Here is a 24415-nt window from a genome sequence, read left to right as displayed (position 1 = left end):
TAAGTACTTATTTGTATTAGGCACCCAACTTTTTCAAGTGCTTATTTTATATTAGGCATTTGGCAGTCTTTTTCTCTAATAATCACTTAAATAAGTTTTGGTGATTATTTTGTCCTTCATTTTCTTTCAAACTTTCAAAATATACTCTTTGAAATCACTTTTAAGAAAGTACATTTATGAAAATGCTTTCATAAAAGTACTTTTGTAAAAGTGATTTAGTAAAAGTACTTTTATAAGTGTTTTCATAAAAGTACTTTCATAAAAGTATATTTCTAAAAGTACTTTTGTAAAAATATTTTCAGAAAATTACTTTAAATGTACTTTCATAAAAGTATTTTTATAAATTTCAACTAGGGATAACTTTATAAATGATATTTTAAAATTTAACTAGGGATAATTTTGGAAGAAAAAAAATGAATAAGTGCTTATTATATAAACACTTAAAAAAATTGGAAAATTGGACTTAAAAAATAACCCTTATTTTTAAAATAAACTCTTATTTTAGGCTTTTTTCTCAAATACCAATAAGTGCTTAATGGCCCAAATAAACACTTATTCTAAATAAGCACTTGTTTTTAAGCACTCTCAAGCATGGCCTAAGTGTTTATGAAATAAGTGCTTGTTTTGTTTTTTTCTTAATTATAAATATGTCCCCCATCATTTGACCTATTATTAGGTAATACCCATATATCAAAACACGATAAAAACCCTACAACATAATGCCCCGAATATCAAATGTGTTTTAAGAATAAAAAGTTGAAAAAAAATTAAAGTGATAATTAAAGTTCTTAAGTGCTTATTTTAAGAATAAAGAGTTGAAAAAAACACCTCCTAAACAAGGTTCTAAATACCAATACGCCGATAGGGGTGCTCATTGCTCGATTAATCGAACCGTGGGATATTTTTTGGAACCAAACCAATAGTACTAATTATTGAAAAATCAGTATCTAAAACCAAAACAAAGCCAATTGGTTAACTAGGTGACTAGTTTAGTTAACCATCAATTCGGTTCGTCAGTTTATTGGTTTTTTAATTTTTATAATATATATTTATATATAATGCATATATATATATATTAATTTATAATACATATAATATACATAAATATATATAATATATAGAAAAATATACATACCGATCGGTTTGGTTAACCACTGATTTTTATATTGATTAACCAAAACCAAACCAACCAATTCAATTAACCAATTTTTCGGTTCAATTTCAATATGTTTTTTCAATCGATTTGATTTTTCAATTGTTCTTTCTCACCCCCTAAGTAGAGGCATATCGAACAATATCGATACTATTTTTTTCCTTTTCTTTCAAATCCAGTTCAAGGAGGCCAATTTAAAATTCCTCCACCTCTAAGCCGATCAAAACCCCAATACACCCTCTATAGGGGCATATCAAGGTGCTCCCGATACAATTCCTATAAGTCGATACATAACAATTTTTTAAACATTTGCTTCTAAGCACTAATAAAATAAGCACTACCCAATAAAGCCTCAATTTTGATAGACCTTACGATTGTATTTGATTTTAGAGAAAAAAAATAAGGAAAAAGTAGAAAAACAAGACTGAATTGCTCCTCACATAAAGCGCCTCACACGCACATCTTACCATGCATCGAAAACATTTCCCGTACTTGTAAACAAGGATCAAAATATCAACACGTATCAGCCGATTCCAACACCCCACCATACGCCCCCTACAATGGGTGTATCTATGATCTGACCGATTCAGGGTGTGGCAAAGACCTCCAACTCCCCTAACCAGTTGACAAAAACAAAACCACCAAAAGGAGTATCGATTCATTTACGCGTATCAATATTTTGAACCTTGCTTGTAAGTTATTTTTAACGAGAGATGTTCCCAATGCACAGTGGATGTGCATGTGAGGAGCCCAAGTGTGAGATCCCGTTCCTTACAAACCTTATATAGGTTTCTCTACCTTTTCCTTCAAATCCCAACCCTGCTTTAAACGGGACTCAAATGCACTCAAACCCGGATCAATTGAGGTATTTGTAGTCAACAATCTAGACCCTTCACAAAGGCATAAATTAACCACACAAGAAAAAGAGCAACATAATCTGCAGTCTTCTTGCCAAAAATAGAAAAAAGTATTCCTTCAGCCTAGCACCTATTTCAGCAGTTTAAGATGTATATTTCACAGTTCACTCCTACAACAATAGTCAGAATAAAAATGAAAATGCTAAGTTCATCGGTACAGTTCCCTATCAGAAGATGCGTAAAGAAAACAATATCCCACAAAATCCTTGTAGCCACTCTACTGCATTGCTTCTTGAGATCACGATCTCTCCTCTGCTGGGGGCGACCGACTGAAAAACAAGCAGAATAGATCAAATAATGATCTTTCTGTGTTCTTTTCAAGTAGTAAAAACCAGAAAGGGAAAGAACGCAGAAAAAGGCATCAAAAGATATGAATTTCATATCATATATATAAAAGAACAAACTGGCACAGCAGAGGAATTTTCCTGACAACAATACATACCTGCGGTATCTCTCATACGCTGGGCTCTCTGCTCGACCATAATCAGGACTGCCCCTTGGTTCAGGCCTGGCATATGGGCTGGGGCCACGGCCATAATCAGGGCTACCCCTTTCTTTTCGATAAGGACTCGGTGATCGCCCCCGATCTCGGCTCCTAGTAGGAGACCTATCACGACCTCTACGATCAGGGCTGTAGCCATTTCTTCTTTCGTCATCATCTCGGACTGCGTATTCTACCGAAATAACCCGATCCATCAATTTGCTGTGCACCCAAATTAAACAGACAAATGTTACTGGGGGTCAAGCCAAGTAATGTATTATTTCCAAGGCAAATCACAATTTTTTTATAAGACTCCAGAAATCAAATATGGAAAAGCCAAGATGGCAATCAAGATTCTAAATATATCTTCTAAGCAGAACAAAGACCTTATTTGATGCAAATGCAGGAACAAAGAGGGAGAAAAGACCTCATGTTTGTGGCATCCAATGCTTTGGTAGCATCATCCTGTGATTCAAACTGAATAAATGCAAAGTTTCTTCTGATCCTTATATTCAATATTTTTCCATATGGATCAAAGTGTCTCTCTAGATCTCTTGTCCTAGTGCGTATTGGATCAAAATTTATAACAAATAAGGTCTTTGTTGGCCTCAAATTGGCTGCAGGTCTTCTTGAACCACCTGGCCTTCTAATACCACGCTCATGCTGCAATGCAATTTTGAAAGAGCTTTACATTAGATGTCTTAACCCAACAGGTTCAACAGGATTTCCTAAACTAATGCTAACACAGAGACGAGAATAAGCTCACAACCTTTGTCCACTCAACACGAAGGCGGCGCCCCTGTCTGCCAAATTCTGACCGGTCAAGTCCTCGAATAGCATCCTCAGCATCTCGTTCATCATCCATATAGATGAAAGCAAACCCTAAATCCCACAACCATAATGAATAATAAGAACTCAAGGATATCACATATACCAACCAAACGTTAAGACAATTTTATGAATCCTCCCGTCAAAGGATTCCCGAAAATCTGATGGTTTCGCCGGCTCCAGGAATTATATGGAAGTGTTGTCAAGAAATATAAAAGTAACATCTGCACATCTCTGTGAAAGCTACAAACTAAGTGACTCAGAAAATTCAGAAACAGACCTTGTGTGGTGAATTAAATGATGTCAATGAACAAGAATCCAAAAGTGGGTGTTCTCATGGTAGGTCACCGAACAGAGAGTGCCATCTCCATCCATTCTGCTGCTTCTGACCTCGAGTTCGGCAAGGGTTATACCTTGAGACATTTCTGAAATTGAAGACTGGGCCAAGGTCATGAGGGATGAAAGGCAATGGTGTCTCGGGGAAATGTAGAGTGGTTGTGCCATTGCAGATCAGGTCAGCAGTTCTGAAAAACACAATAAGATGAAGCTCGGGCACGGGCAGGAAAGAAAATGCAGAAGAGCCCATCCATCATCCAGGAAGAGCATGGATGTTCGAAGATAATCCTGCGCCAAAGAAATTGCTGAGTATGGGGGCCTACACTTCAAAAAACAGACTTGCTTTTCTTAAATATATCCTGAACCCCCACTAGATCTCGAAAAGAGGATTGCCGTTGCCGTGTGTAAAGTCCAGACAATGTTGCACCCTTGTAACTGAAGAATCAATGCACAGTTTATCCACCGCAGAATCACTTTGTTGCTGTAGGACCCACCGCCACGTAGAATTGGAATATAAAATTATGGTAGTACATGAAATGGCTTTCCCTCAATTTGCATGTCAAATGCATGTATTATAGGCAGTTTTGGTTGCAATTCAACTAACGCATGAACACTACCACTAAAGACCAAATAAATCAATTCACTATAAGCATGAGTGCATATGATACCACAGTTCTTCAAAATGATCATCACTTGCATATCCATGTCCAGTATTTCTAGCGTAAGTGTATCTCTCTGCTGTATCAATGCCAAATCCACATGGTATCCAAGTATCATACCTCAAAGGTCTAAGTACATGTATTACAAAGGGATTCAACTATGCTCATTGATATTTCTTTAGTTGTTACAAAAGTAACAAAATAATTTCAACATCAAAACCACGACAAGAGAAGGAAGGAGGCAGGGGAGGGGCAACAAAGAATGACCAATAAATAAATAAACGAATCTCAAACAGCAATACAATGCAAAATAATAGCTTCTGGAGAACAATGGCCTTCAGAAAGGGAGAGAGATGTAAATGGTAGATCAACTAACCAGACTTCATATCCACCCTCTCGACCTTCCCATATTTGCCAAACAGTCGCTCAAGATCCGATTGGCGTGCATCATACTCAAAGTTACCACAGAAAATGGGCCTCATTTTCCCAAAGCACAAAAGAACAGATGTTTTTCTAGGACCTTCAATGTAGCAGAAAGAATAAAAAAGGTAAACTTAAGAATTGAAGATCAATGAAAGGTAAATATGGGAAGGTATATATATATACACACACTGTATTACAAATGGATATAAAGGAAAGTTCAATAAAGTTCTGCATAACTCGTTGCCATATTTTGAATCAAAGATGGGAAAAAACAGTATAAAATAGTAAAAACATCCATCTTTAGAGTTTATTCTAAAATTGCAAAAGTAACTTGGACCTCAATACAAAAAAAAAAAAAAAAAAAAAAAACTATAACCAGGTATGTTTCAATTTAGGCTATTGTTTCTGGGCTCCTTACAGGGAATTTAACAAAGATTGCCCAGATAGATAACTCAAACCAAGACAAGGAGTTTGCTTTCATCATCTATTACAGGGTTATCAGTAAGCAAGTAAAGTAAGTAAAGTTTATCAACCAAATAAACCAGTAAGGCAAGTACCAGAGAAAAATAAGAGAAGAATCACAAATAATTTACTTTCGAGGTTAAAAAGCCCAAGTTAGATCACCATAGCCATGAGGTCGAGCCAAGGATGATTCTGACCAGAACAATTTCGCTTTAGAGGGAAGAACATATTTGTTTTTAACAGTCTGTATATGTAAAAGATTAAATTTTCCAAGATAATAGCCAAAATTTTCACAAACTGGGAACTAGATGGAAGGATTTTTCTTTCCACGACAAAAGGAAAAGAGGAAAAAAAGAAGAGCAACAAAATGCTTTCCAGAAGAACATGGAATCAAAACCAAAAAACCAATTCCAGAAACATGTCGAATCAAGAACAAAAGCGTAAAAAGTAGATCTAACATCAAGGAAAGCGAAATCTCAGAGCAAGATGAGAAAGCTGTACGTCAGATCTGCAAGTAACAACCGCTATTATATTCAAGATCGCAAATAAAAAGGATTTCGATTCACATATCTTACCTCAAAGGCCAGTCACCAGAGATTTAGAAACCCTAAAAGCTCCAAAATGAGAGTGAAGAATAAGAAGTGGGAAAGTTTTAGGAGAGAAACAGAGCAAAAGAAGATTTCGCGTGAAACATGTAAATAAATAATTCCGAGGAAATGGAAATGAAATGACCGGATTGTTTTGGAGTCAAGGTCTTCTCACGTGCAGCACAGTTTTGAACGGCCGGATTTCCAACTAGAGGGTCCTGTTCCTGTCACGGTGAATCCATTGAATCGGGTATGGATGCAAGGTGGGTAAGAACCGAAACCGACGCGTCGCCTGTTCTTACCGTTGGTTAGATTAAATGTCGATTAATTCGGGTGCCCACGTGTTGCCAGATACTAGAACCGTATCACTGCAAAACCACGTGCAGCATTACAGCCTAGACGAATCTGAAGCGACTCCGCATGCAAGGCTTTTCTTTATCCGACAAATAAGCATGTGAGTTTTTCTTTGAGTAAATTATTTAGAGGAAGGCGTAAAATAATATATTCAAATGAATATGTATTGGCAAGAGTACAAATGCAAGTATGAACAATGCAAATAGATACAAAATATGAGGTTTTGCACTCTAGATATTTGGATTTATACTCCAAGGAACCGTCAAGGTTATATCCTCAAGACCCAAGCGCAATTGGGATTGGTATCATGACGATCAACCTTGTCAAAGTGTAGGTTATCAATATCACAATTAATTTCAGGGACTGGCAAATCATCATCAAAGGAGATTCTAAACTAGTTATTGATTGTTTCAATGGTCGTATCTCACCCCGTAGAGATTAATTAGTATCATTAGGGAATGTTGAAACTTTGTTGAATTTCTTAACCTTAATATCAGATTCAAGCATATGTATCGTTAGGGACATGCGATTTTATTTTTATTTGTGAAGCAGATGTAAGGGGAACAACTACCCCTAGGCTTGTGTAGCTCACATTTTTCCATTAAAAAAAAAGGAAACGATTTAGGTATAAATTCTGATTTATTTTTCTTTCAAATTTTAATTATTTTATTTGATTGCAGCACAAATGAGGTAATATGACCTAAAATACCAAAGTTTTTAAAATCGAATTGGTCAATGACCAGTTAGGGGTCTAGTTCTCAAGTCGAATAGTTCGACCATTCGAACTGAATGGACGACCCGTTTTGACAAAATAATAAAAAGGTAAAAAATGAATAAAAAAATTAAAACCAGACAAACTGTTGAACAGTTTGACCGCCCGAGTCAGCGGTTTGCTGACCAAATCAACGGTTTTTAGGGAAATAATGGTTCTAGAGTAAAACGGAACTGGTCACTGATTCCCAATTTTCCAGTCTGGTCCGGTTTTGAAAACCATGTAAAATACAATGATGTAAAACCTAAAACAGAATTTTATTTGTAGTAGTGCAAATAAGATTAATATACTGTAACCAAACACAGTCTACGTATTAATATTGAAATATATTGTTATTGATAAAAAATATGGAAATACTTAAATATAAATATATAAATAACACAAATTTAAGGTCAAAATAGTCACAAAAATATAAATAATATTAATATATATAAAGAAATATATTGTAATTAATATAGTTGAATGCATAGATATACAATTTTATCAATAATGAATCAATCAAGACTCCAATACTCATATTATATAGATTTTTACAATTAATGCATGCTCAAAGCCATTCTATGTAACTCCAAGATACAAAACATATGCAATTTTTATATTTTAATTATTATATCAATTTTTTATTTTATGATTTTTACTTTTCAACATTAATAAAATGTTAACTAAACTAAGCAATATTTTATTTTTTTTCAAAACAATAAATGTGTTATTATAAAATATCAATTAATAGTATATAAAAATATATAATCTTAACTTAAAATATAACAAATCTGTTAAAATTTCTAAGATACATATCACAAACAAATTCATAATTTTTAATTGCTAAATAATTATTTCATTATTAACACATATTTTTATAAATTTTCTGAAATAAGAAACCATTTTGTATATAAATGTAGATTAGTGTACTTGATAGATTCACGTTAATGTTATATTTTCAACTATTTTGTAAACAAAATTTTATTTTTTTGAATAATAAATGTGTTTGTTATTCAGTGTAATTTAAAATATTAATTAATAAGTTATAAAAATATATAAAAATTATAAGATACACACCATGTAAATATTTATAAACTAGTAAGGACTCACATAGGCTTTGTTATAAGAAATTGAGCTAGGAGTCTTATTCCTTATTGGGTTAAGTCACACTGAATCCATTGAAAACATTATTTTTGTGGTATGCATTGTTTGATAAAGCTGTATTGAATTTCATTAAATATTTATTGAGGTTGATTATACCGATGTTTTAAAAATCAACATGGAACCGGAACTGTTTTGGCCACTAGTTTTCCAAGTCAATGGTTCAATCATCAAATCCGAAGAAATGGCCTATTGTAATTAAAAAAATAAAATAATAAGTAAAAAATTACCAAAAACCATTGTTCGAGTTGAAATGGGTTGATGGTTCGACTACACGAGTCAGTGAGTCGCTGACCAAGTCAACGTTTTTTGGCAAAGAAATGATTCAGGCGTGAAATGGAACTAGTTTTCTAGATGATTTTCGGGCCAAATGGTCTGACTGTCCAAGTTAATGATGGTTCAAAAACCATGGATTATACATTATTGTGTATTGTATAAAATCTATTTCATACAATACATAATATAAAATATTATAGTTTATGACAAGAAATATAAAATATTATATATAAATGTATATTATAGTTGTCATATTATAATATTTATATATACAATATAAAAGACAATATAAACTAATATATCACAAACATTATTTATTTGGAGGTTAGTGTCAAGCTCAGGGTGAGTTAGATTAATCATGGTTTCAGAACCGTTGTTGACCCGAACAGTCGAATCATCAACCTAGAAAACATCCAGGCAACCAATTATGTTTCACCCCTGAAAATGTTCTTTTGTCAAAAACTGTTGACTTAGTCAGCAACCATTGACCCGAGCAGTCAAACCATCAACTCATTAAACCCAGACAATGGTTTTTAGTTGCTTTTTATTTTTTAAATTACAATGGATCATTCGTTTAGATAAGATGGTCGAATCATTGATCCAAAAATTGGTGGCCAAAAGACCCAAAACGGTTTTGGTCTAAGTCAGTTTTAATACATTGGGGCAAATACCACTCCACCCTACCCTTGGTTACCAAGTTTTGGGCTTCCCTGAAATCCATCCTAAACCCGATCAACTGTTAAAACAATTGCCTCGATAGGGTGGGGGCAGGTTAGATTGTCATCTTTACTTGGGTTTTTAAATGTATTATAGAAAAATACAATTGAAACGAATGAAAGTCAGGTTGGTACAGAGTTGAACCCCTATAGGGTTGGGTCAGGTTCAGAAATTGTATGTCATTTTGTTGGGTTCAAGTAGAAGCATGGGAGGGTCTGGTTAGGGTTAAGGCAAACCCATACTGAATCCGATTTGTGTTTATTATTCATTATTTTAAAATTGAATTTAAATCATTTTCAAATCAGTAATTTTTACCTTTATTAAATTTTAATTTATTTAGTAAGTTGTTACTGATGTGTAATTCAAATTACGATATTATGCTAAATTTAATATTGTTTAAAATTTTTAATAATGTTAGAATTTTTTATTAAAAATAAGTGTGAAGGCAAACCCATATTGAACCCAGCTTATTGTGTTTATTTTTCATTATTTTAAAATTGAATTTAAATCAATTTTAATGTATTTAGCAAATTGCTATTGATGTTTAATTTAAGCTATGATGTTATGCTAAGCTTACTATTGTTTAAGATTTTTAATAATGTTATAATTTGTTATTATAAATTAAGTATAATATTCTTGTAATTAATTTTACAGTTATTATTGTTAAAATTAAAAATTAGTAATTTATTTTCATTTTTCTATATGTTAATCATTTTTAAATGGTAATTAAATGAATAGTATTATGAATTTCTAACATTAATTAACTAACTAATTAATTTTGCAAAGTTTAACATATAACAGGGCAGGAAGGGGGTAATGGAGAAAGGAGAGAGCAAGGAGGGGTTTAGAGAATGGAGAGGTTATGTGGCGTGGACCACCTTGCTTTGTATAGATAGTATAGATAGCATAGATATAGATTATTTTGAAACCACAATAATGGTATTCTATAATTATAAAATACCATTATAGGTATATACCATAATAATGGTATTTGTATAGTAGTCTATAATTCCAAATCTGATTTTATTGAAATAAATTATGGAAAGAAAAGGAGCACATATAATAAGATTAGTTGAGGCCATAGATATTAGGATCAGCAGTGTAGAGCAACCCAATATCCGAATGAAAACAGGTAACTCATGAGAGTTCTCAGCTATGGCATCTTTCACTTTTTGATCAGCTATTGATCCTTCAAACATATGATTCTGAAACAGTAATGGTATTGATCCTTCAGCTGTGCATCTTTCACTCTGATCAGCTATTGATCCTTCAAATATATGAAGACTATTTTAGGAGTTAACTTCTGACAGAAAAATATATGATTCTGAAACCAAAACACAAATTTTCTAGCCTATATTAATAAATTCAAAATCAGATCTAATCGAAATAAATCATTGAAGGAAAAGGGCACATATAATAGGATTACTGAAGACCATAGATATTAGGATCAGCAGCATAGCAACCCAATATCCTAATGAAAACAGGTGACTTGGAGATTTCAGCTATGGCATCTTTCACCTTCTGATCAGCCATTGATCCTTCAAAATCAACATAAAGAACACAGGGGAATTCCTTATAGAATCCTCCTTGAACATCCAACATCATGACAAGCCCATCATCCTTGGAGGGATTATTCACTTCCAGCTTGGTGAGATTGATATTGCGTGAAGAGAAAGCAGAAAGAACCTTAAGAAGCAGAGTTAGAGTCTCATTGTGGTGGGCAACAACCATGCTGGTTTTAATTCTAAATCTGTTCTCCCACAGAATTCTGGGGACTCTGGACAGAATTAGGAACCGGGTTACATTCCATGATTCATCCTGCAATCCATGAGCAAGGATGTTGAGGCCATAAAGTGACGCTGCTCGTGAGCTGGCAATGGCAGCTGTGTCAAGCATCTTGTGAGAGAGGAGAAGCTTAACTGCACCAGCTGTGTCCTCTACAGACTCACAGTCAAGTCCAAGCCGTGCCAAGGTCCTATTACACTGAGCTAGTGCCATGGGGTGGCTGATCACCCTCTTAAGCTCTCCTTTCTTCACACCAGGTATTGCCAGCAGGCAATAATGGACAAAAAGGTTCAATTCTTGCACTATGGACACATCATGGCGTAACAAGAGACCATAGTTCTGAAGAGCAGTCCCTTCCTTGGTGCTCTCGGCCGGAAGAACAGCTCCGTCTGCTCGGCCGGTCTCAACAGCTGTTATGGCATCAGTGAGAACCCTGCAAGGGACAGTGATGCAATCAGGCCAAGCAGTTTTAGCTGCAAACTCGCTGTATGCCCCAGGAACACCTTGGTATGCCACCCGGAGTTTTCCTGTACTTGTGGTGGTGCTTACTTCTCCACTTAGTGAGTTCAGAATCAAAACATGTTGTGTCTGCTGTTTCTTGATCTGAGCTAGGGAAACCTGTAACTTGTTTCTCCTTGCTATGCTGGTCAACCTGTTTAAATGGGGAAGCACAGGCCATGAGTCCTGCTTAGAAGGTAGGGAAGAAGAAGAGAGAAGCATGTGGGAGGAGATGGTAATTGGGGTGGTGGGTTGTATCTGTTCAGGTTTTTATAGTGATCAAATAAATAGATAACCAGTCGGTTAGGTCTAGGCTGTTTATTCATGCTATCCATATGAAGCAATTACCATCAATAACACAACTAGGGAGGTTTTGTTTGAGAGCTTTCTAATTTTGAAAGAGTTAATAAGAGGTTGCCCACATCTCAGAGGGATTGTTTTTTCTCCCTTGCTTGGTGCTCTGTGCGTCATTTAATCAAACAATAAATGAGCGTGTTGCTTACCCCCCACGCTGATGTTCAATTGTTCATTTTCCAATATCCTATGCCTTATTTCATAGATATTATGTGCTGAGGACTTGTATTGTGCACATCACCTTGAATTGTACATGAACCAATTAAATCTGATTCAGCTCACCTACTTGGCTCCCAACTCACACACGTGTCCGACGATTTTTGTGTTATCTCGTTCAAAGTTCAATTGGATTGGAAATGGGGCTGAATTCGATAAATCCCATGATGGGTACTGAGTTGATATTAATTTTTGATTCCCCATTATTGGTGCTGGGGATAAAGTTTGGGCTATGATATAAATGGGTCGGGTTTGGTTCGGGTCAACTTGTATTCGTTTTGAGCTGATTATTAATCGGGACAACAAAATCATACACCAAAACCGAATATTTATTAATCAAGTTAATTGGGTCTGATCTAGGGGTAATCATGGGACGGGCCGGGATTTGCACTTATGATAAGGGTTATAGTTTAGGTTCAGGGTTCTGGGCCTGAAATATAAGCCCTACCCCGGGTCTATATGGGCCCAAGCCGAGCCAAGCTGATTCTGGGCCAATGTCACTCATTTATAAAACATTACATATCTTTATATTAAATGACATAACATGCATATAAACTTATTTTATACATTATATAATATAAAATATTACATATAATATAAATTATACATGTCATGTTATAATATTTATATATAAAATATATAATATAATGTAAAATAACATGTATACATATGTATACTTTATACACAAAATTGTAAGTTTAAATACATGCGGGCCAGGCTGGGCCTGGGCTGGGCTTGAAATATTAAGCTCAAGCCCGGCCCTAAAATTTGCGGCTGGGCCGGGCTGAAATGATCACCCCTAGTCTAATCCACTTAGACAGAATTATACTCATGACATCTATAATTATTTATGCAAATTTATTTGTATGTTAATAAATCAAATGCTTTTAATCAAAATTATCAAAGTTTGTCCTTTTAGACATAAAATAAAATAAAAGTTACAGAAAACTAAAAAACCTGAGGGCCCGTGTGATGTACAAGAAAATTTGTGCTAATTTCTGAAAATGTCTACAAATTTATGATAATTTTTTATAAATGTATGTATTCAGCTCACCACCCATCATGGTAATTTTACTCACATTTTTGGTAATTTTACTTAAAAATTAGCAATATTAATTAGCAGTATTTATTAAATTTCTATTTATTAGCAGTATTTATAAATAAATTTATAATTATTAACAGTATTTATTAATTACCAAAAATACTTCACATAATACCAAAAGGTACAAAAAGTCACTCAAAATAATATAGAAATAATCATAAATATACAGTTATATTATTTATTAAATAAAAAATTTCCAAAATTATAATATTTTTGGTAATTTTTATTAATAATATTCATTAACATTTTTTATTAAATAAAATATTTTTGGTAATCCCTTACTATTAATAGACAATATTCATTGGATTTTAAACTATTAACAGTATTTAATTTAAAAATTATCAAAAATTATCAAATATACTTTAATAATTACCAAAATTACTTAACACTACCAAAAATTAATTAAAAAGAAGCTAAAATAAATACTGTTATACTATTTATGGTACTTTTAGGCAAATTTGGCACTTACCTTTACTATAAATAGTGATGATAATTTTTGGTAAATTTTATTGTTAATTAACAATCTTATTATGATTTATATTTATTAACAGTATTTACTTTAAAATTTTACAAAAATACTTTAAATATTAAAAAAATAACAGTATTTATTATTAACACTAATTATATTTATTAACAAGGATTCGAGCCGAGCCTAGCCAAATAGTACAAGGCTTGAGCTCGGCTCGAGACTGTTCTACAAGGCTCGAGCTCGGTTCGAGTAAAAAATTCATAAGCTCGAGCTCGATTTTGAGAAAAAATATTTTATAAAAATAAAAAATTATATATAAAATTACTTTTTATTTGATATGTAAAAAATTAAGAATTATAATATTTTTATTATATATATCATTTTCTATAATTTTATATATATATTCGAGCCGACTCGCGAGCCTTATGAATCGAGCTCTAGTAGGCTCGAGCTCGACTCGTTTTATAATCGAGCCAGTGAATTGGGTTCGAGCTCAAGCTCGGTTGAGATCAAGCCGAGCCGAGCTTGAGCAGCTCGTGAAAAGCTCGGCTCATTGCCTCCCCTAATTTTAGGTACATCTTTAAAAATATTAAAATACAAGAAACACTTTAAATATTACAAAAAATCACTCAAAATAATTTAAAATTAATCATAAATGAATACAGATATATTGTTTTTTAAATAAAAATTTTCCAAAATTATATTATTTTTGGTAATTTTTACTTCAAAAATATTTGTTAGTTTACTAAAAATATATTTAGTAATTTATTAATGGTATTTATTTTGTAATTGTATTTTTTATAAAAATATATTTGGTAATATATTAATGGTATTAATTTATTAATTATTAATATATTTGGTAATATTAACAGTATTAATTTAATTAATGTTATTATTAATTGATTTAATTAGCAGGTTTTACTAGTAAATATTAACAATATTAATAGTGTTAATTTAATTAATAATTAATAATTTAATTGTTTAACAGTATTAATTCATTAAATACTACTAACTAATATTGTTAATGAAATTAGCAGTAATTACTGACAGCATTTCATTATTCAAATGGGCCGGCTATGGGTTGGTTTATGCTCAGATCCACATGGAATCTGGTACATTTAACTTAAGACATGTCACTTTAGTTAAATGGACCAGGTATGATATTATTAACCCGATCCAAACCTAATTGAAGATTTTATCTTCTTTGCCCGATTTACATCTACAGCCATGTATGATGGGATGGGTTCCCCGTCAAAGACCCGGATCTCCGACTGGTCCTGGTTCCTACCAGGTTTTAGCACTAAATTTTGGTTCTTCTGGTTATGTGGTTCATTGTTTCTTTAATGGTACTGTATGTTTGGGACAAAAACTGTAAAATTAAAAATTTTTCATTAAGCTGCGCTTCGAATCAGTATAAAACATCATCGGTGTAAAAATATATTGATAACGTTTTACACTGAATTATAAAAGTGATCATTGCTTTTTGAAAAACACAATGAGTGAAGACGTTTGATAGGTTTTACATCGATTATCGATGTAAAACTTCACTCCATCCAAATGTACGCAAAACTGAATTGAAGTAGAGTTTTATGTCAATTATGATTACATTATCCTTTCAAATGCGAACAAAATCGAACTGATGTAAAATTTTACACCTATTCCAAACACAGCGGTGATCAAATACTATCAAGCACGAGGTTACATTACTAGAAAAGGGAAGAAATTAAAATCAGAATAAAATAATCATTAACTCTTTCCCTTTGAAATACACTAATAAAAAAAAAGTAGGAGATGGGGCTGATAGACTTACCAAAATCTGCCAGTGGAACTTGGAAGTTTTATATCTGTTGGCTGCGGTGGAGATTTTTGTTTCACACGAAATAGATTTCAGAGTGTGTGTGAAACCGTTACCTGAAGTCTGAAGAGTGGAAGTCATAGTACACCGAACCACCGAAGACGAAATGAAGAAAAGAGTAGAAGAGAAGAAGTAGGGTTCAGGTTCCCACTTCTGTTTCTGTCGAGTGTTAAGTGTCGACTGGACTTTTTTGAGTTTTTGTTAATTTGTTTAGTTAATTAAACAATTATATTTAAAATAAAATTATAATATTATTTTAAATATAAATAATATATATATTAATCGAGGTCAGGGTGAGGTGGGAATTGCATTCCCCGACTCCACCAGGTAGGGGAGCCTGGATACCCAACGGGGATGGAAAAATTGCCATCCCTATGCTTCACTGAAGTCACAACACACGCAATACACATAAATCTACTGCTTCATGGTGATTTGCTCCAGACAAAGAAAATAGAAAATATAAAAAATATATATAATTATCCCTTGTTTCCTATTTTATAACGTGATGAACTTTCTTTCATATTCTGTTATGATATTTTCCTTTTTTTTTTTGACAAAACAAAAAAGGTTTTCATGCTAAAGTGGCAACTTCATAGTTTTGAAAGTAAATAGTGAACCTCCTCTACTCCTCTAGAATTATAGGATTGGGGTAATAAAATAAAGAAAGGTCATTCGACATGATCATCCTTATTTGAATATATTGTAATAGAGTAAGGAGAGGCTGTTGTACATGACCATCCTTATTTTAGTAGTATATTGTAATAGATTATTAACTAATAATTGGGTCAAAACAAATATGATTGATTTAATTTAATTGATCGACTAGAATTAACCCATTGACAACCCTACAAATTATTAAAGATCCCTAAATTACTGTACACAATTCCGATATAGGTAGTCAAACCAATTCTCTTCGTTGTATCATTAGATATTGGCATTAAATACATGGATGTAAATTATGAACTTGTGTTTATTACTTTATATACCCCAATACAAGCTTGCGTATAAGGTAGAACCAAACGACTCCGGATCTCTTGTCTATGTGAATTCTGCCACGTCTACCTACAATACACTACCCCTGTAAATTGTGAATATGATTTTCAAAATTGGATTGGACTTGATGATCGGACTGGAAAAAGCGGTAATCGGTCAGGCTCTCAGGGTTCGGTTATACTATAAACCGGTAAGGCATTAAAATCTGTTGAAAAAGTCAGAAAACCGTTGACTAGGGCAGTCGGACCACTAAGCTGTTCGACCAGGGCAGTGGTTCGCGGGTTATCATTTTTATTTTCGTTGTTTTAAATAAAATAAAAAAATGTTAGAACCCCCATTTTCATTCTAGCCCTTCCTTCCTCTTAGTCCTCACACCCAACCAACCACCTGCGGCGGCCTTGACCTACGGCGTCCGACGATGATTAACGGCAACCCGCGACAGCGGTGAGCTTCATTTACTCCAGCAGTAACAGTTGCAGCAATAACAGGTTTGGTGGCCGACGAATTTGCAGCGGTGGGCAGGGGTTTCTAGCGACAGTAACAGTTGCAGCAGCACTTGTAGCAGCAATCACCTGTGACAATCAGCAGGGATCTTGGGTCCTCTAAGCAGCATTCTAAAGATGGGCATGGAAGAGTTCGACAACACCATGCTCACCAATGTATGAGGGGTGGCATCCACGATTAAGCACACAGGTTGGGCTACGGTGGAGAGAAAGATACGTGGCTTGATCATCTGCACTACAAGTGTAGCAGCGGCCTTGGGTGGCTCTGCTCCTCATGCATTCACCACTTCTAAGCACGCAATGGTGGGGCAAGTCTAGTCAGCCTGTAGCGAGTTGGGGGTTCATGGCATTGGGGTCAACTGCATCTCCCCTTTCGGAGGAGTCGCTACCCCATTGGCCTGCAATGCCTACAATCTGGACCCAAATAGCATGGAAGTTGTCACTTGTGCTGCAGCCAACTTGAAGGGCACTATGTTAAAGCCCGCCCATATAGCAGAGGCTGCTCTATTTCTTGCTTCAGACGAATCAGTTGATGCTAGTGGACATAACTTGGCTGTAGAAGGAGGATTCACAGTCGCTAGTCATAGCTACTCCACTTATTGTTGAAGATTTTCTGTATTTTTAGAATTTTTCTGTATTTTGTTTTTATATTTTCTATGTGTTTTGTACTGTATTATCTTTATTTATATAGTTTTATTTTCTGTTTTTTATTTAATTTTATGCTATTTTTTATTATTTATAAATATATTTTTTATTTTTAATTTATTTATGATATCACGGGTCAAACTGTTCGACCAGACGGTTGAACCATTTAACCAAAAACCTGTCCCCTGACCAATTCTGCTTCCCGTTCGTTTTTAAAAATCTTGATTAGGAACATCTCCCCCTACATAATAACTATGCAGAGGGTGAAATATTCTTCATATATGGCTGCGATAAACATGGGCAGAATTTGTGTGGACAGGAGATCCAAACTCGAACCAAACACCATGTTAGTTAGATGTGGGGTTTGTGGCAAATCAATGGCAATTGCTTACATTCCTCTCATTTGTTTTAAAACCCTTTTAGGTGTATCTGGACTAGATGAATATGATGGTTATGTAGCAGGCTATGGAATCAATGATAATGTCCCATACTAGTCATAAAATACATGTAACCCATTAATCCAATCTCCGTGAATTCACTATGACAATTAACATTTTTAACCCAAATCTATTGCGACTATCGTGGCAGCACTCCCCAAATCAAACACTGGAATGCCGTCGATGGAAATTAAAAGGCATTTGACGTAATGTTTTGAATTTATTTCCATCATCATATGTTCATGTTTCATTGGGTCAGAAGAGAGTTGTGTGATAACGTTCTTAGCAGATGTATTCTGCCAGCCCCTCTCCTCTTCTATTAGAATCGTCATTGTTGCGAACAGATACATTGGCTGACCTACAAGCAACCTCGAACCAAATCCACTATATATTATTGTTGGATGTATACTAGTAGGCATGATCACCACTGTTCTCTTGTTATTAATTTGTTTCTGTTGTGATCAAAGGTTTGCTATAGATCTACTTGATTAAGGACGAGTTGTGATGATTCATTGGATTAATAGAGAATATTTATTCTAATTCTTTGTATTTTATTTCTTTTTTTTCCTTTATCATACCCATCATATTGTATTTCTCTCTCGTTTTTTAGTAAAATATAAAGAACTATTTTGTACTCTAGGGTATTGACACTTAGCTCCTTGAATTTTGATTAGGAATGGAGAATTAACATATACTTCCAAATTCCAACACTCTGCTCATGCCTTAGTTTTGAATTTTATAAGACCATTTTCCCTCTCTTTTATTACATCTCTCTAAAATAAAATCCAAGTTTTAGTTTTTCCCTATCTTTTTATTTATTTTTATTTGTTAAAGAAAAAGAAGGAGAGATGAAAGAAAGATGTAGAGTGTCTGTCATTATTGGTTCTAACCAGCTTAGAGAACATACTCTTTCTCTTTGCCCCCACCCCCAAACCAATACTTGGGCTCCCAGATCCATTATAGAAGAATTAGGTAGAATGGAGTCAGTTTTTAGAATTGTTTAGAACCAACAATGGTAGATGCTCTATTTCTTTCAACCGTCATTTGTCTCTTACTTAAATAAATGAAAATTTGGGGACCTAAAGCCTCGTTCACATCTTGGTAAATGATTTACCTAATTAAATGTAATTGATGACTTGGCTTCCAGTAGATAAAGGATTTGGCTAATCTGCACAAAGAGAACCAGAGAACCTGAGGTGACTTGTCAGGCGAGGTCACTCCAATGCTTAAATCGGTATCTAGTTGTGAGTTAATGAGAATTTAAGAAGGCAAGAGAGCTAGAGGGCAGAGATTACGCATACCTTCGCCCCTGGAGGGTTGGGGTCTTTATATACTGGAGTCCTCGTGGGTTTTTCGGAGTGGTTCTGGGATTCTTGCCATGATAAGGCCCGTTTCCGTATTAACAGGAGATAACGCTGCTAGCCGATAAGGCTTATCACTGATGCCCGAATAGGACGGGGGAGATAGTGCTAGCAGTTACGAGGCGTGATCCCGTAAAGCGTGGAATCTGGTGGCGAGATCTTTGGGGTTGTTATGCAGAGGTCGGTCAATATTACCCGAGCTAGTGCCATTTGGATCTGACCTGATACGAATGCTGAAGTGCCCTGGAACCGAGGTGGTCCTGATGCGATCGTGTTCCGAGGTGGACTTGCCCCGAGGTGGTTCAGTTATCCGAGCTTGGTCCATTGCAGAGTTGATGCGTCGGAGTGAGTTGTCATCCTGTCAGTTAGGTCGTGTCCACGTGTCCCCCTATTACTAGGTCGGGTCAAATCACCCTACATCAATTGCCCCCCACTCCTCGAGCCAGGGGTCCTGACCTGGTGCGGGGAGTTCACGACGAGCCAAGTGGATTTGGTCCGAGGTCCGGGCAGCTAACCAGATGAATCACGTGTCGGACTTGTTCAGCCACCCGGCTCAACCGGGAAAACGTAGGTCGCATCTGACTTACACGCGGATGTCGCACGATTTATAAACTCTGCAGACGTCAAAAAACGTGCTAAACCGATTTTATCCTCGGGGGTCGCGCAACTGATTTTCCTAGGAGCCGTTGGATTGCTTCAATCTCGACCGTTAGTTCTCGGACATAGCGGCTATAAATAGGGGGTCCACGACTCATTTTCTCGCCACAAATTCTATGATTGAGCTCTCCCAAGGTCACGTCGGAATCTTCCAGCTCGGTCTTCTTTCTGTTTTCCACTTCGTCTTTCCTTTTCGGTGAGTCCTCGTTCCTTAGTTTTTTCCTGCTTTTCAATCATGTCTAGTCCTAGTGTAGATAGGCTCTTAGATAGTGCTAGCGAGGTGGAGGGTGCTGTTATTCCTTCCGGGGAAGTCAGCTCGCGGCAGGGTGCCTCCCCTCTCCGGCCTTTAGAGGGAACCTCTAACCCTGAAGTCGAGCCATTTCGGCTTGGGGAGACCGAAGCTCAGGAAGAGGGTCTGTCCTCCAGATCGGGGGCCCCATCTTCTTCCCGAGGTCGGGATCCCGATGACTTCGGTCCTTCCACACTGTCTTCGGACATATTGTTGTACTTAGTGTCTCGCTATCGTCTCCCTGATAGCTTGGTCTTTAGCCTACCTTTAGGTCAATACCCTTGGGTTCATGATCACAATGAGCTCGCTATTTTTGAGGAGCAGCTCGCGGCAGGGCTGTGCTTCCCACTTCACCCTTTCCTAGTAGAAATAGTTAGGTTTTACAATATTACCATTAACCAGCTTCATCCGAATTCTATTTGGAACATTGTTGGCACCATTTCCCTGTTCCACGCCTACGGCCGACCCTTGACCCTAGATATCTTCAGATCGATCTGTGCGATCAAGCGAAACTCAGCCTGTTTGTGCAGGGACATCAGACAGAGCTACTACATCTCTCCCAGGCCCGGATTCAAAATTCTGCTCGACTGCCCGAACAAGGTTCCGACCTGGAAAAGGCGATATTTCGTCGCCCGTAACCCAGAAGGGTGGTCTTTCCCAACCCACTGGAGGGTGGCTACTCAGGACCCCGGGGTGAGCTTGGACGCAAAGATCAGGGCGGTGATCAACTCGTAGAGGGACCTCGGCCTCAAGATGAAAAACTTCTTGGCCGACGACGCGCTGGTGCGAGCTAGTTTGAGCCCTCCCAGTAGGTTTGCTTTCGGATATTTATTTAAAATGCCCTTTAAGTTCTTGACTAACTGTCCCATTTTTTGTAGTTACAATGCCAGAGGTCGACGCGGAGAGCCTCCTGAGAAGCTCCTAGAAGGGAAAGAAGTGGAAGGCCGCAAAGAGACTTTGCCGGGAAGTCGGGCCTTCAACCTCTGGACCAACTGAGGCCCTGGCCGTGGAGCCGATCTCCATTGAGCCCCCCAGGGAGGAGGCCCGACCAGCGTGCCCCAAAGTGGTCATGGACGAGGGCCGCAAGGAGGATACTCGTCCTCAGGAACTAGAGGACACGTCTGCGTCAGAGGGGCCAGTCGTCGAGCCAGAGAGCGCCCCCGTGAGCGAGAGAGAAAGCATCATGACTCACGTGCTCGCGATGCGCAAGAGCCGGGACGTCTTTCCAGACGAGGTCGTACGATGGGCTGATATGTCTTCGGCCCGGCTCTTGGGATTAGCTTCTAGCCACTGCATGGTGGTAAGTATTCTACCTTCAGTTCCGCTCTTTTTTTTTTTTTACTTACCTCGATTTTCTTTTGATAGGTCAGTTATGCCCTTCACGCAATGGCCTGCCAGTCCATGATCCGCTCAAAGGAGGCTCGAGACACCAAGGTGGAGGTATGGAAGCTCCATCGCGAGCTGGACCTAGCTCGGGGTGAGGCACTTCAGGCTAAAAAGGGAGTCGAGTGCCAGAAGCAACTGATCTTGGTCCAGGAGGGACAGACCTCCACGCTATCTGAGGAGAACGCAAAGCAGAAGGAGCTGATCTCAACGATGACCGAGGAGAATGCGCGGCTTCAACAAGAAGTCGAAAACCTCGAGGCGATGGTCCAAGAGCGTACCCAGATCTTCGAGACCACCATCCAGGAGGCGTAGACAGAAGAAAGGAACCAGGCCATCGAGCGCTTCAAGGAGTCCTCGGAGTTTCATGCTCTCCAGGTTGAATATGGCTCAAGCTTCTATCGCTCCGGGTTCAAGCTGTACAGGTATCTGGTCCAAAAAAAGTTCCCCGATCTCGACCTCAGTGCCATCACGATGTCGGGCTTAGCCCCTGGAGTGGCCAAGGTGGTGAACGAGGAGCCCGACTTGTCAGGGAAGGAGAGCGATGACGAAGTCGAAATGGTGGACCCCTCGGATATGGTTGGTAGTCCTCCTGCATGATAGCTTCTTCTTCTTTTTCTCTTCCTTTTTTGAATCATGGATGTACACCCCGAAGCCACTAAGCTCGGGTCATGACAAAATTTCTGTACTTGCCTTCTCTTTCATCAATGAAATACAATGCTTATAAGTAACCTATGTGCAAAATAATTCTAACTGTGAGTGAACCCCGGTCTGGGCAACTAATATATAGGTTACCCGAATTGTCGAGCTACTGAGTTGGACAACAAGTAAGGGTAACCAAAGCAAAAGGTTATCTAAGTGTTTGTTACCTCGAACTATCCGCACATGGGCTATTCGTTAAGTGTCGGTTGTCCCTAATGGGCCCAACCTATTGATATATGCCGAAGTGGATTGCACATCGTAGGGCCCACACCCGAGTTGTCTGCACTTTAGGCATTAGAAGCAATTTGCCTATGCTGAAGAGGCGACTAGGACTTATATGCCCATGCCGAAGAGGCGATTGGGTCTAATGTGCCCATGCCAAGTAGGCGACTGGGACTTCATCACCCAAGTCGAAGAGGCGATTGGGATTTATACACCCATGCCGAGGAGGCGACTGGGGCTTATATAATGCCGAGGTCTTTTATCAGCTCAACACTTTTAATCCTTAGACTCCTGGGAGTTACTTGCAATCCACCCTCCTTGATCTTGCCCATGCCGAAGAGGCGACTGGGACTTATATGGTTAGGAGGTCTTCGCTAGTTTAGTATTTTGGCCCTTAGGCTCTAGGAGTGACTCGTAGTCCACTCTCCAGTTAGACGTAGTCCACTCTCCAGTTAGACGGTCACAGATAATATCGTCTCAGATTGCCGACATTCCATGCTCGAGGTACCTGTTTTCCTTCTAAGGTTTCGATCTCGTACGTACCTTCCCCAAGCACCCTCTTTACTCGTTAGAGTCCTTCCCAATTCGGTCTGAGCTTACCAACACCAGGCTCAGGCACCATGACTTTGCGGAGAACCATGTCTCCAACGTGGAAGTTCCTCTTCTTGACCCAGGCGTTATAGTGCCAAGCCATTGTCTGCTGGTAGGCCGCGGTCCGGATGTATGCGAGGTCTCGTACCTCTTCTACTAGATCGAGGTTGGTGCATTGATCGTTATCGTTTGTCTCTTTGTCGTATGTCTCCAGGAGTAGCGTAGGCACCTCGATCTCAGTTGGGATTACTGCCTTTGTGTCGTAGGTGAGGTTGAAGGGGGTTTCACCCGTGGCGGTCTTCACAGTGGTTCGATAAGCCCATAGTACACTGGGCAGCTTGTCTACCCATAGTCCTTTAGCTCGAGCTAAGTGTGCTTTCAGTCCACGAAGGATGGCCCTGTTCGTGACTTCTGCTTGAACATTTGCTTGAGGGTGTGCCACCGGGGTGAAATTCTATTGTATCCCCATCTCGTTGCACCAGTTTTGAAACTTGATATCCTTGAATTGCTTGCCGTTGTCAGAGATAAGCACTCGAGGTAGTCCGAAGCGACATACTATGCTCCTCCAAAAGAAGTTAGCCCCAGAGCGCTGGAGAGTAGTCGACGAGGAAGTCGGGAAGCCTCTTGTAGCCGATTTCATCAGGGAGGTCCATTACCCTACCCGAGCTGGGTGGCTAACCCCGTTCTGGTAAAAAAGGCCAACGGTAAATGGCGCATGTGCGTCGACTATACTGACCTGAATTGAGCTTGCCCAAAGGACTGCTTCCCACTTCCCAAGATCGACCGTTTAGTGGACGCGACCTCAGGGCACGAGTTGCTGAGTTTTCTGGATGCATACTTGGGCTACAACCAGATCAAGATGGACCCTGCCGATGAAGAAAAAATGCCCTTCATAACCGAACTAGGCCTGTACTATTACTAGGTCATGCCCTTTGGATTGAAAAACGCCGGGGCAACATTTCAAAGACTTGTAAATCGACTCTTTGAGCCGCTGATCGGAAAGAAAGTATAATGTTGTGTAGACGACATGGTCATTAAAACTCAGTTTTCAAATGATTTAATAAAAGATCTGCATTGCGTTTTTGATGTTTTGCGCAAGTATAACATGAAGTTAAACCCTAACAAGTGTGTCTTTGGTGTCACCTCGGGTAAATTCCTGGGCTACATCGTTAACCGACGTGGCATTGAAGCCAACCCTGACAAAATAAAGGCCATCCTAGATATGAGGCCACCTCGTAAATTGAAGGA

General features: G+C 37.6%; 1 protein-coding gene and 2 pseudogenes across 2 annotated transcripts; 1 reads left to right on the top strand and 2 right to left on the bottom strand.

Moving 5' to 3' along the window:
• Positions 1 to 2076: 2076 nt before the first annotated feature.
• On the bottom strand, positions 2077 to 6028 carry RS41 (RNA-binding (RRM/RBD/RNP motifs) family protein). Of its 2 annotated transcripts, XM_088890144.1 has the most exons (7): positions 5835 to 5945; positions 4751 to 4894; positions 3660 to 4003; positions 3321 to 3433; positions 2979 to 3214; positions 2513 to 2773; positions 2077 to 2339 (listed from the first exon to the last, which is right to left on the bottom strand). In XM_088890144.1, the coding sequence occupies exons 4-7, from the start codon at positions 3414 to 3416 to the stop codon at positions 2309 to 2311; spliced, it is 624 nt and encodes a 207-aa protein (XP_088746270.1). In that variant the 5' UTR covers positions 3417 to 3433; positions 3660 to 4003; positions 4751 to 4894; positions 5835 to 5945; the 3' UTR covers positions 2077 to 2308. The 2 variants fall into 2 exon arrangements, with proteins under 2 accessions (XP_088746270.1, XP_010278532.1); XM_010280230.3 differs by lacking the exon at positions 3660 to 4003 and having other exon boundaries at positions 5835 to 6028.
• A 4499-nt stretch (positions 6029 to 10527) lies between these two features.
• LOC104612747 (arogenate dehydratase 3 pseudogene) lies at positions 10528 to 11610 on the bottom strand (annotated as a pseudogene).
• A 3146-nt stretch (positions 11611 to 14756) lies between these two features.
• LOC148790666 (short-chain dehydrogenase reductase 3b pseudogene) lies at positions 14757 to 17486 on the top strand (annotated as a pseudogene).
• The last annotated feature ends 6929 nt before the right edge of the window (positions 17487 to 24415 follow it).

This window comes from Nelumbo nucifera, chromosome 6 (assembly GCF_055504915.1).
Source record: "Nelumbo nucifera cultivar China Antique chromosome 6, China Antique-T2T, whole genome shotgun sequence".
NCBI lineage: Eukaryota > Viridiplantae > Streptophyta > Magnoliopsida > Proteales > Nelumbonaceae > Nelumbo > Nelumbo nucifera.
This window is presented reverse-complemented; position numbering and strand designations above follow the sequence as displayed.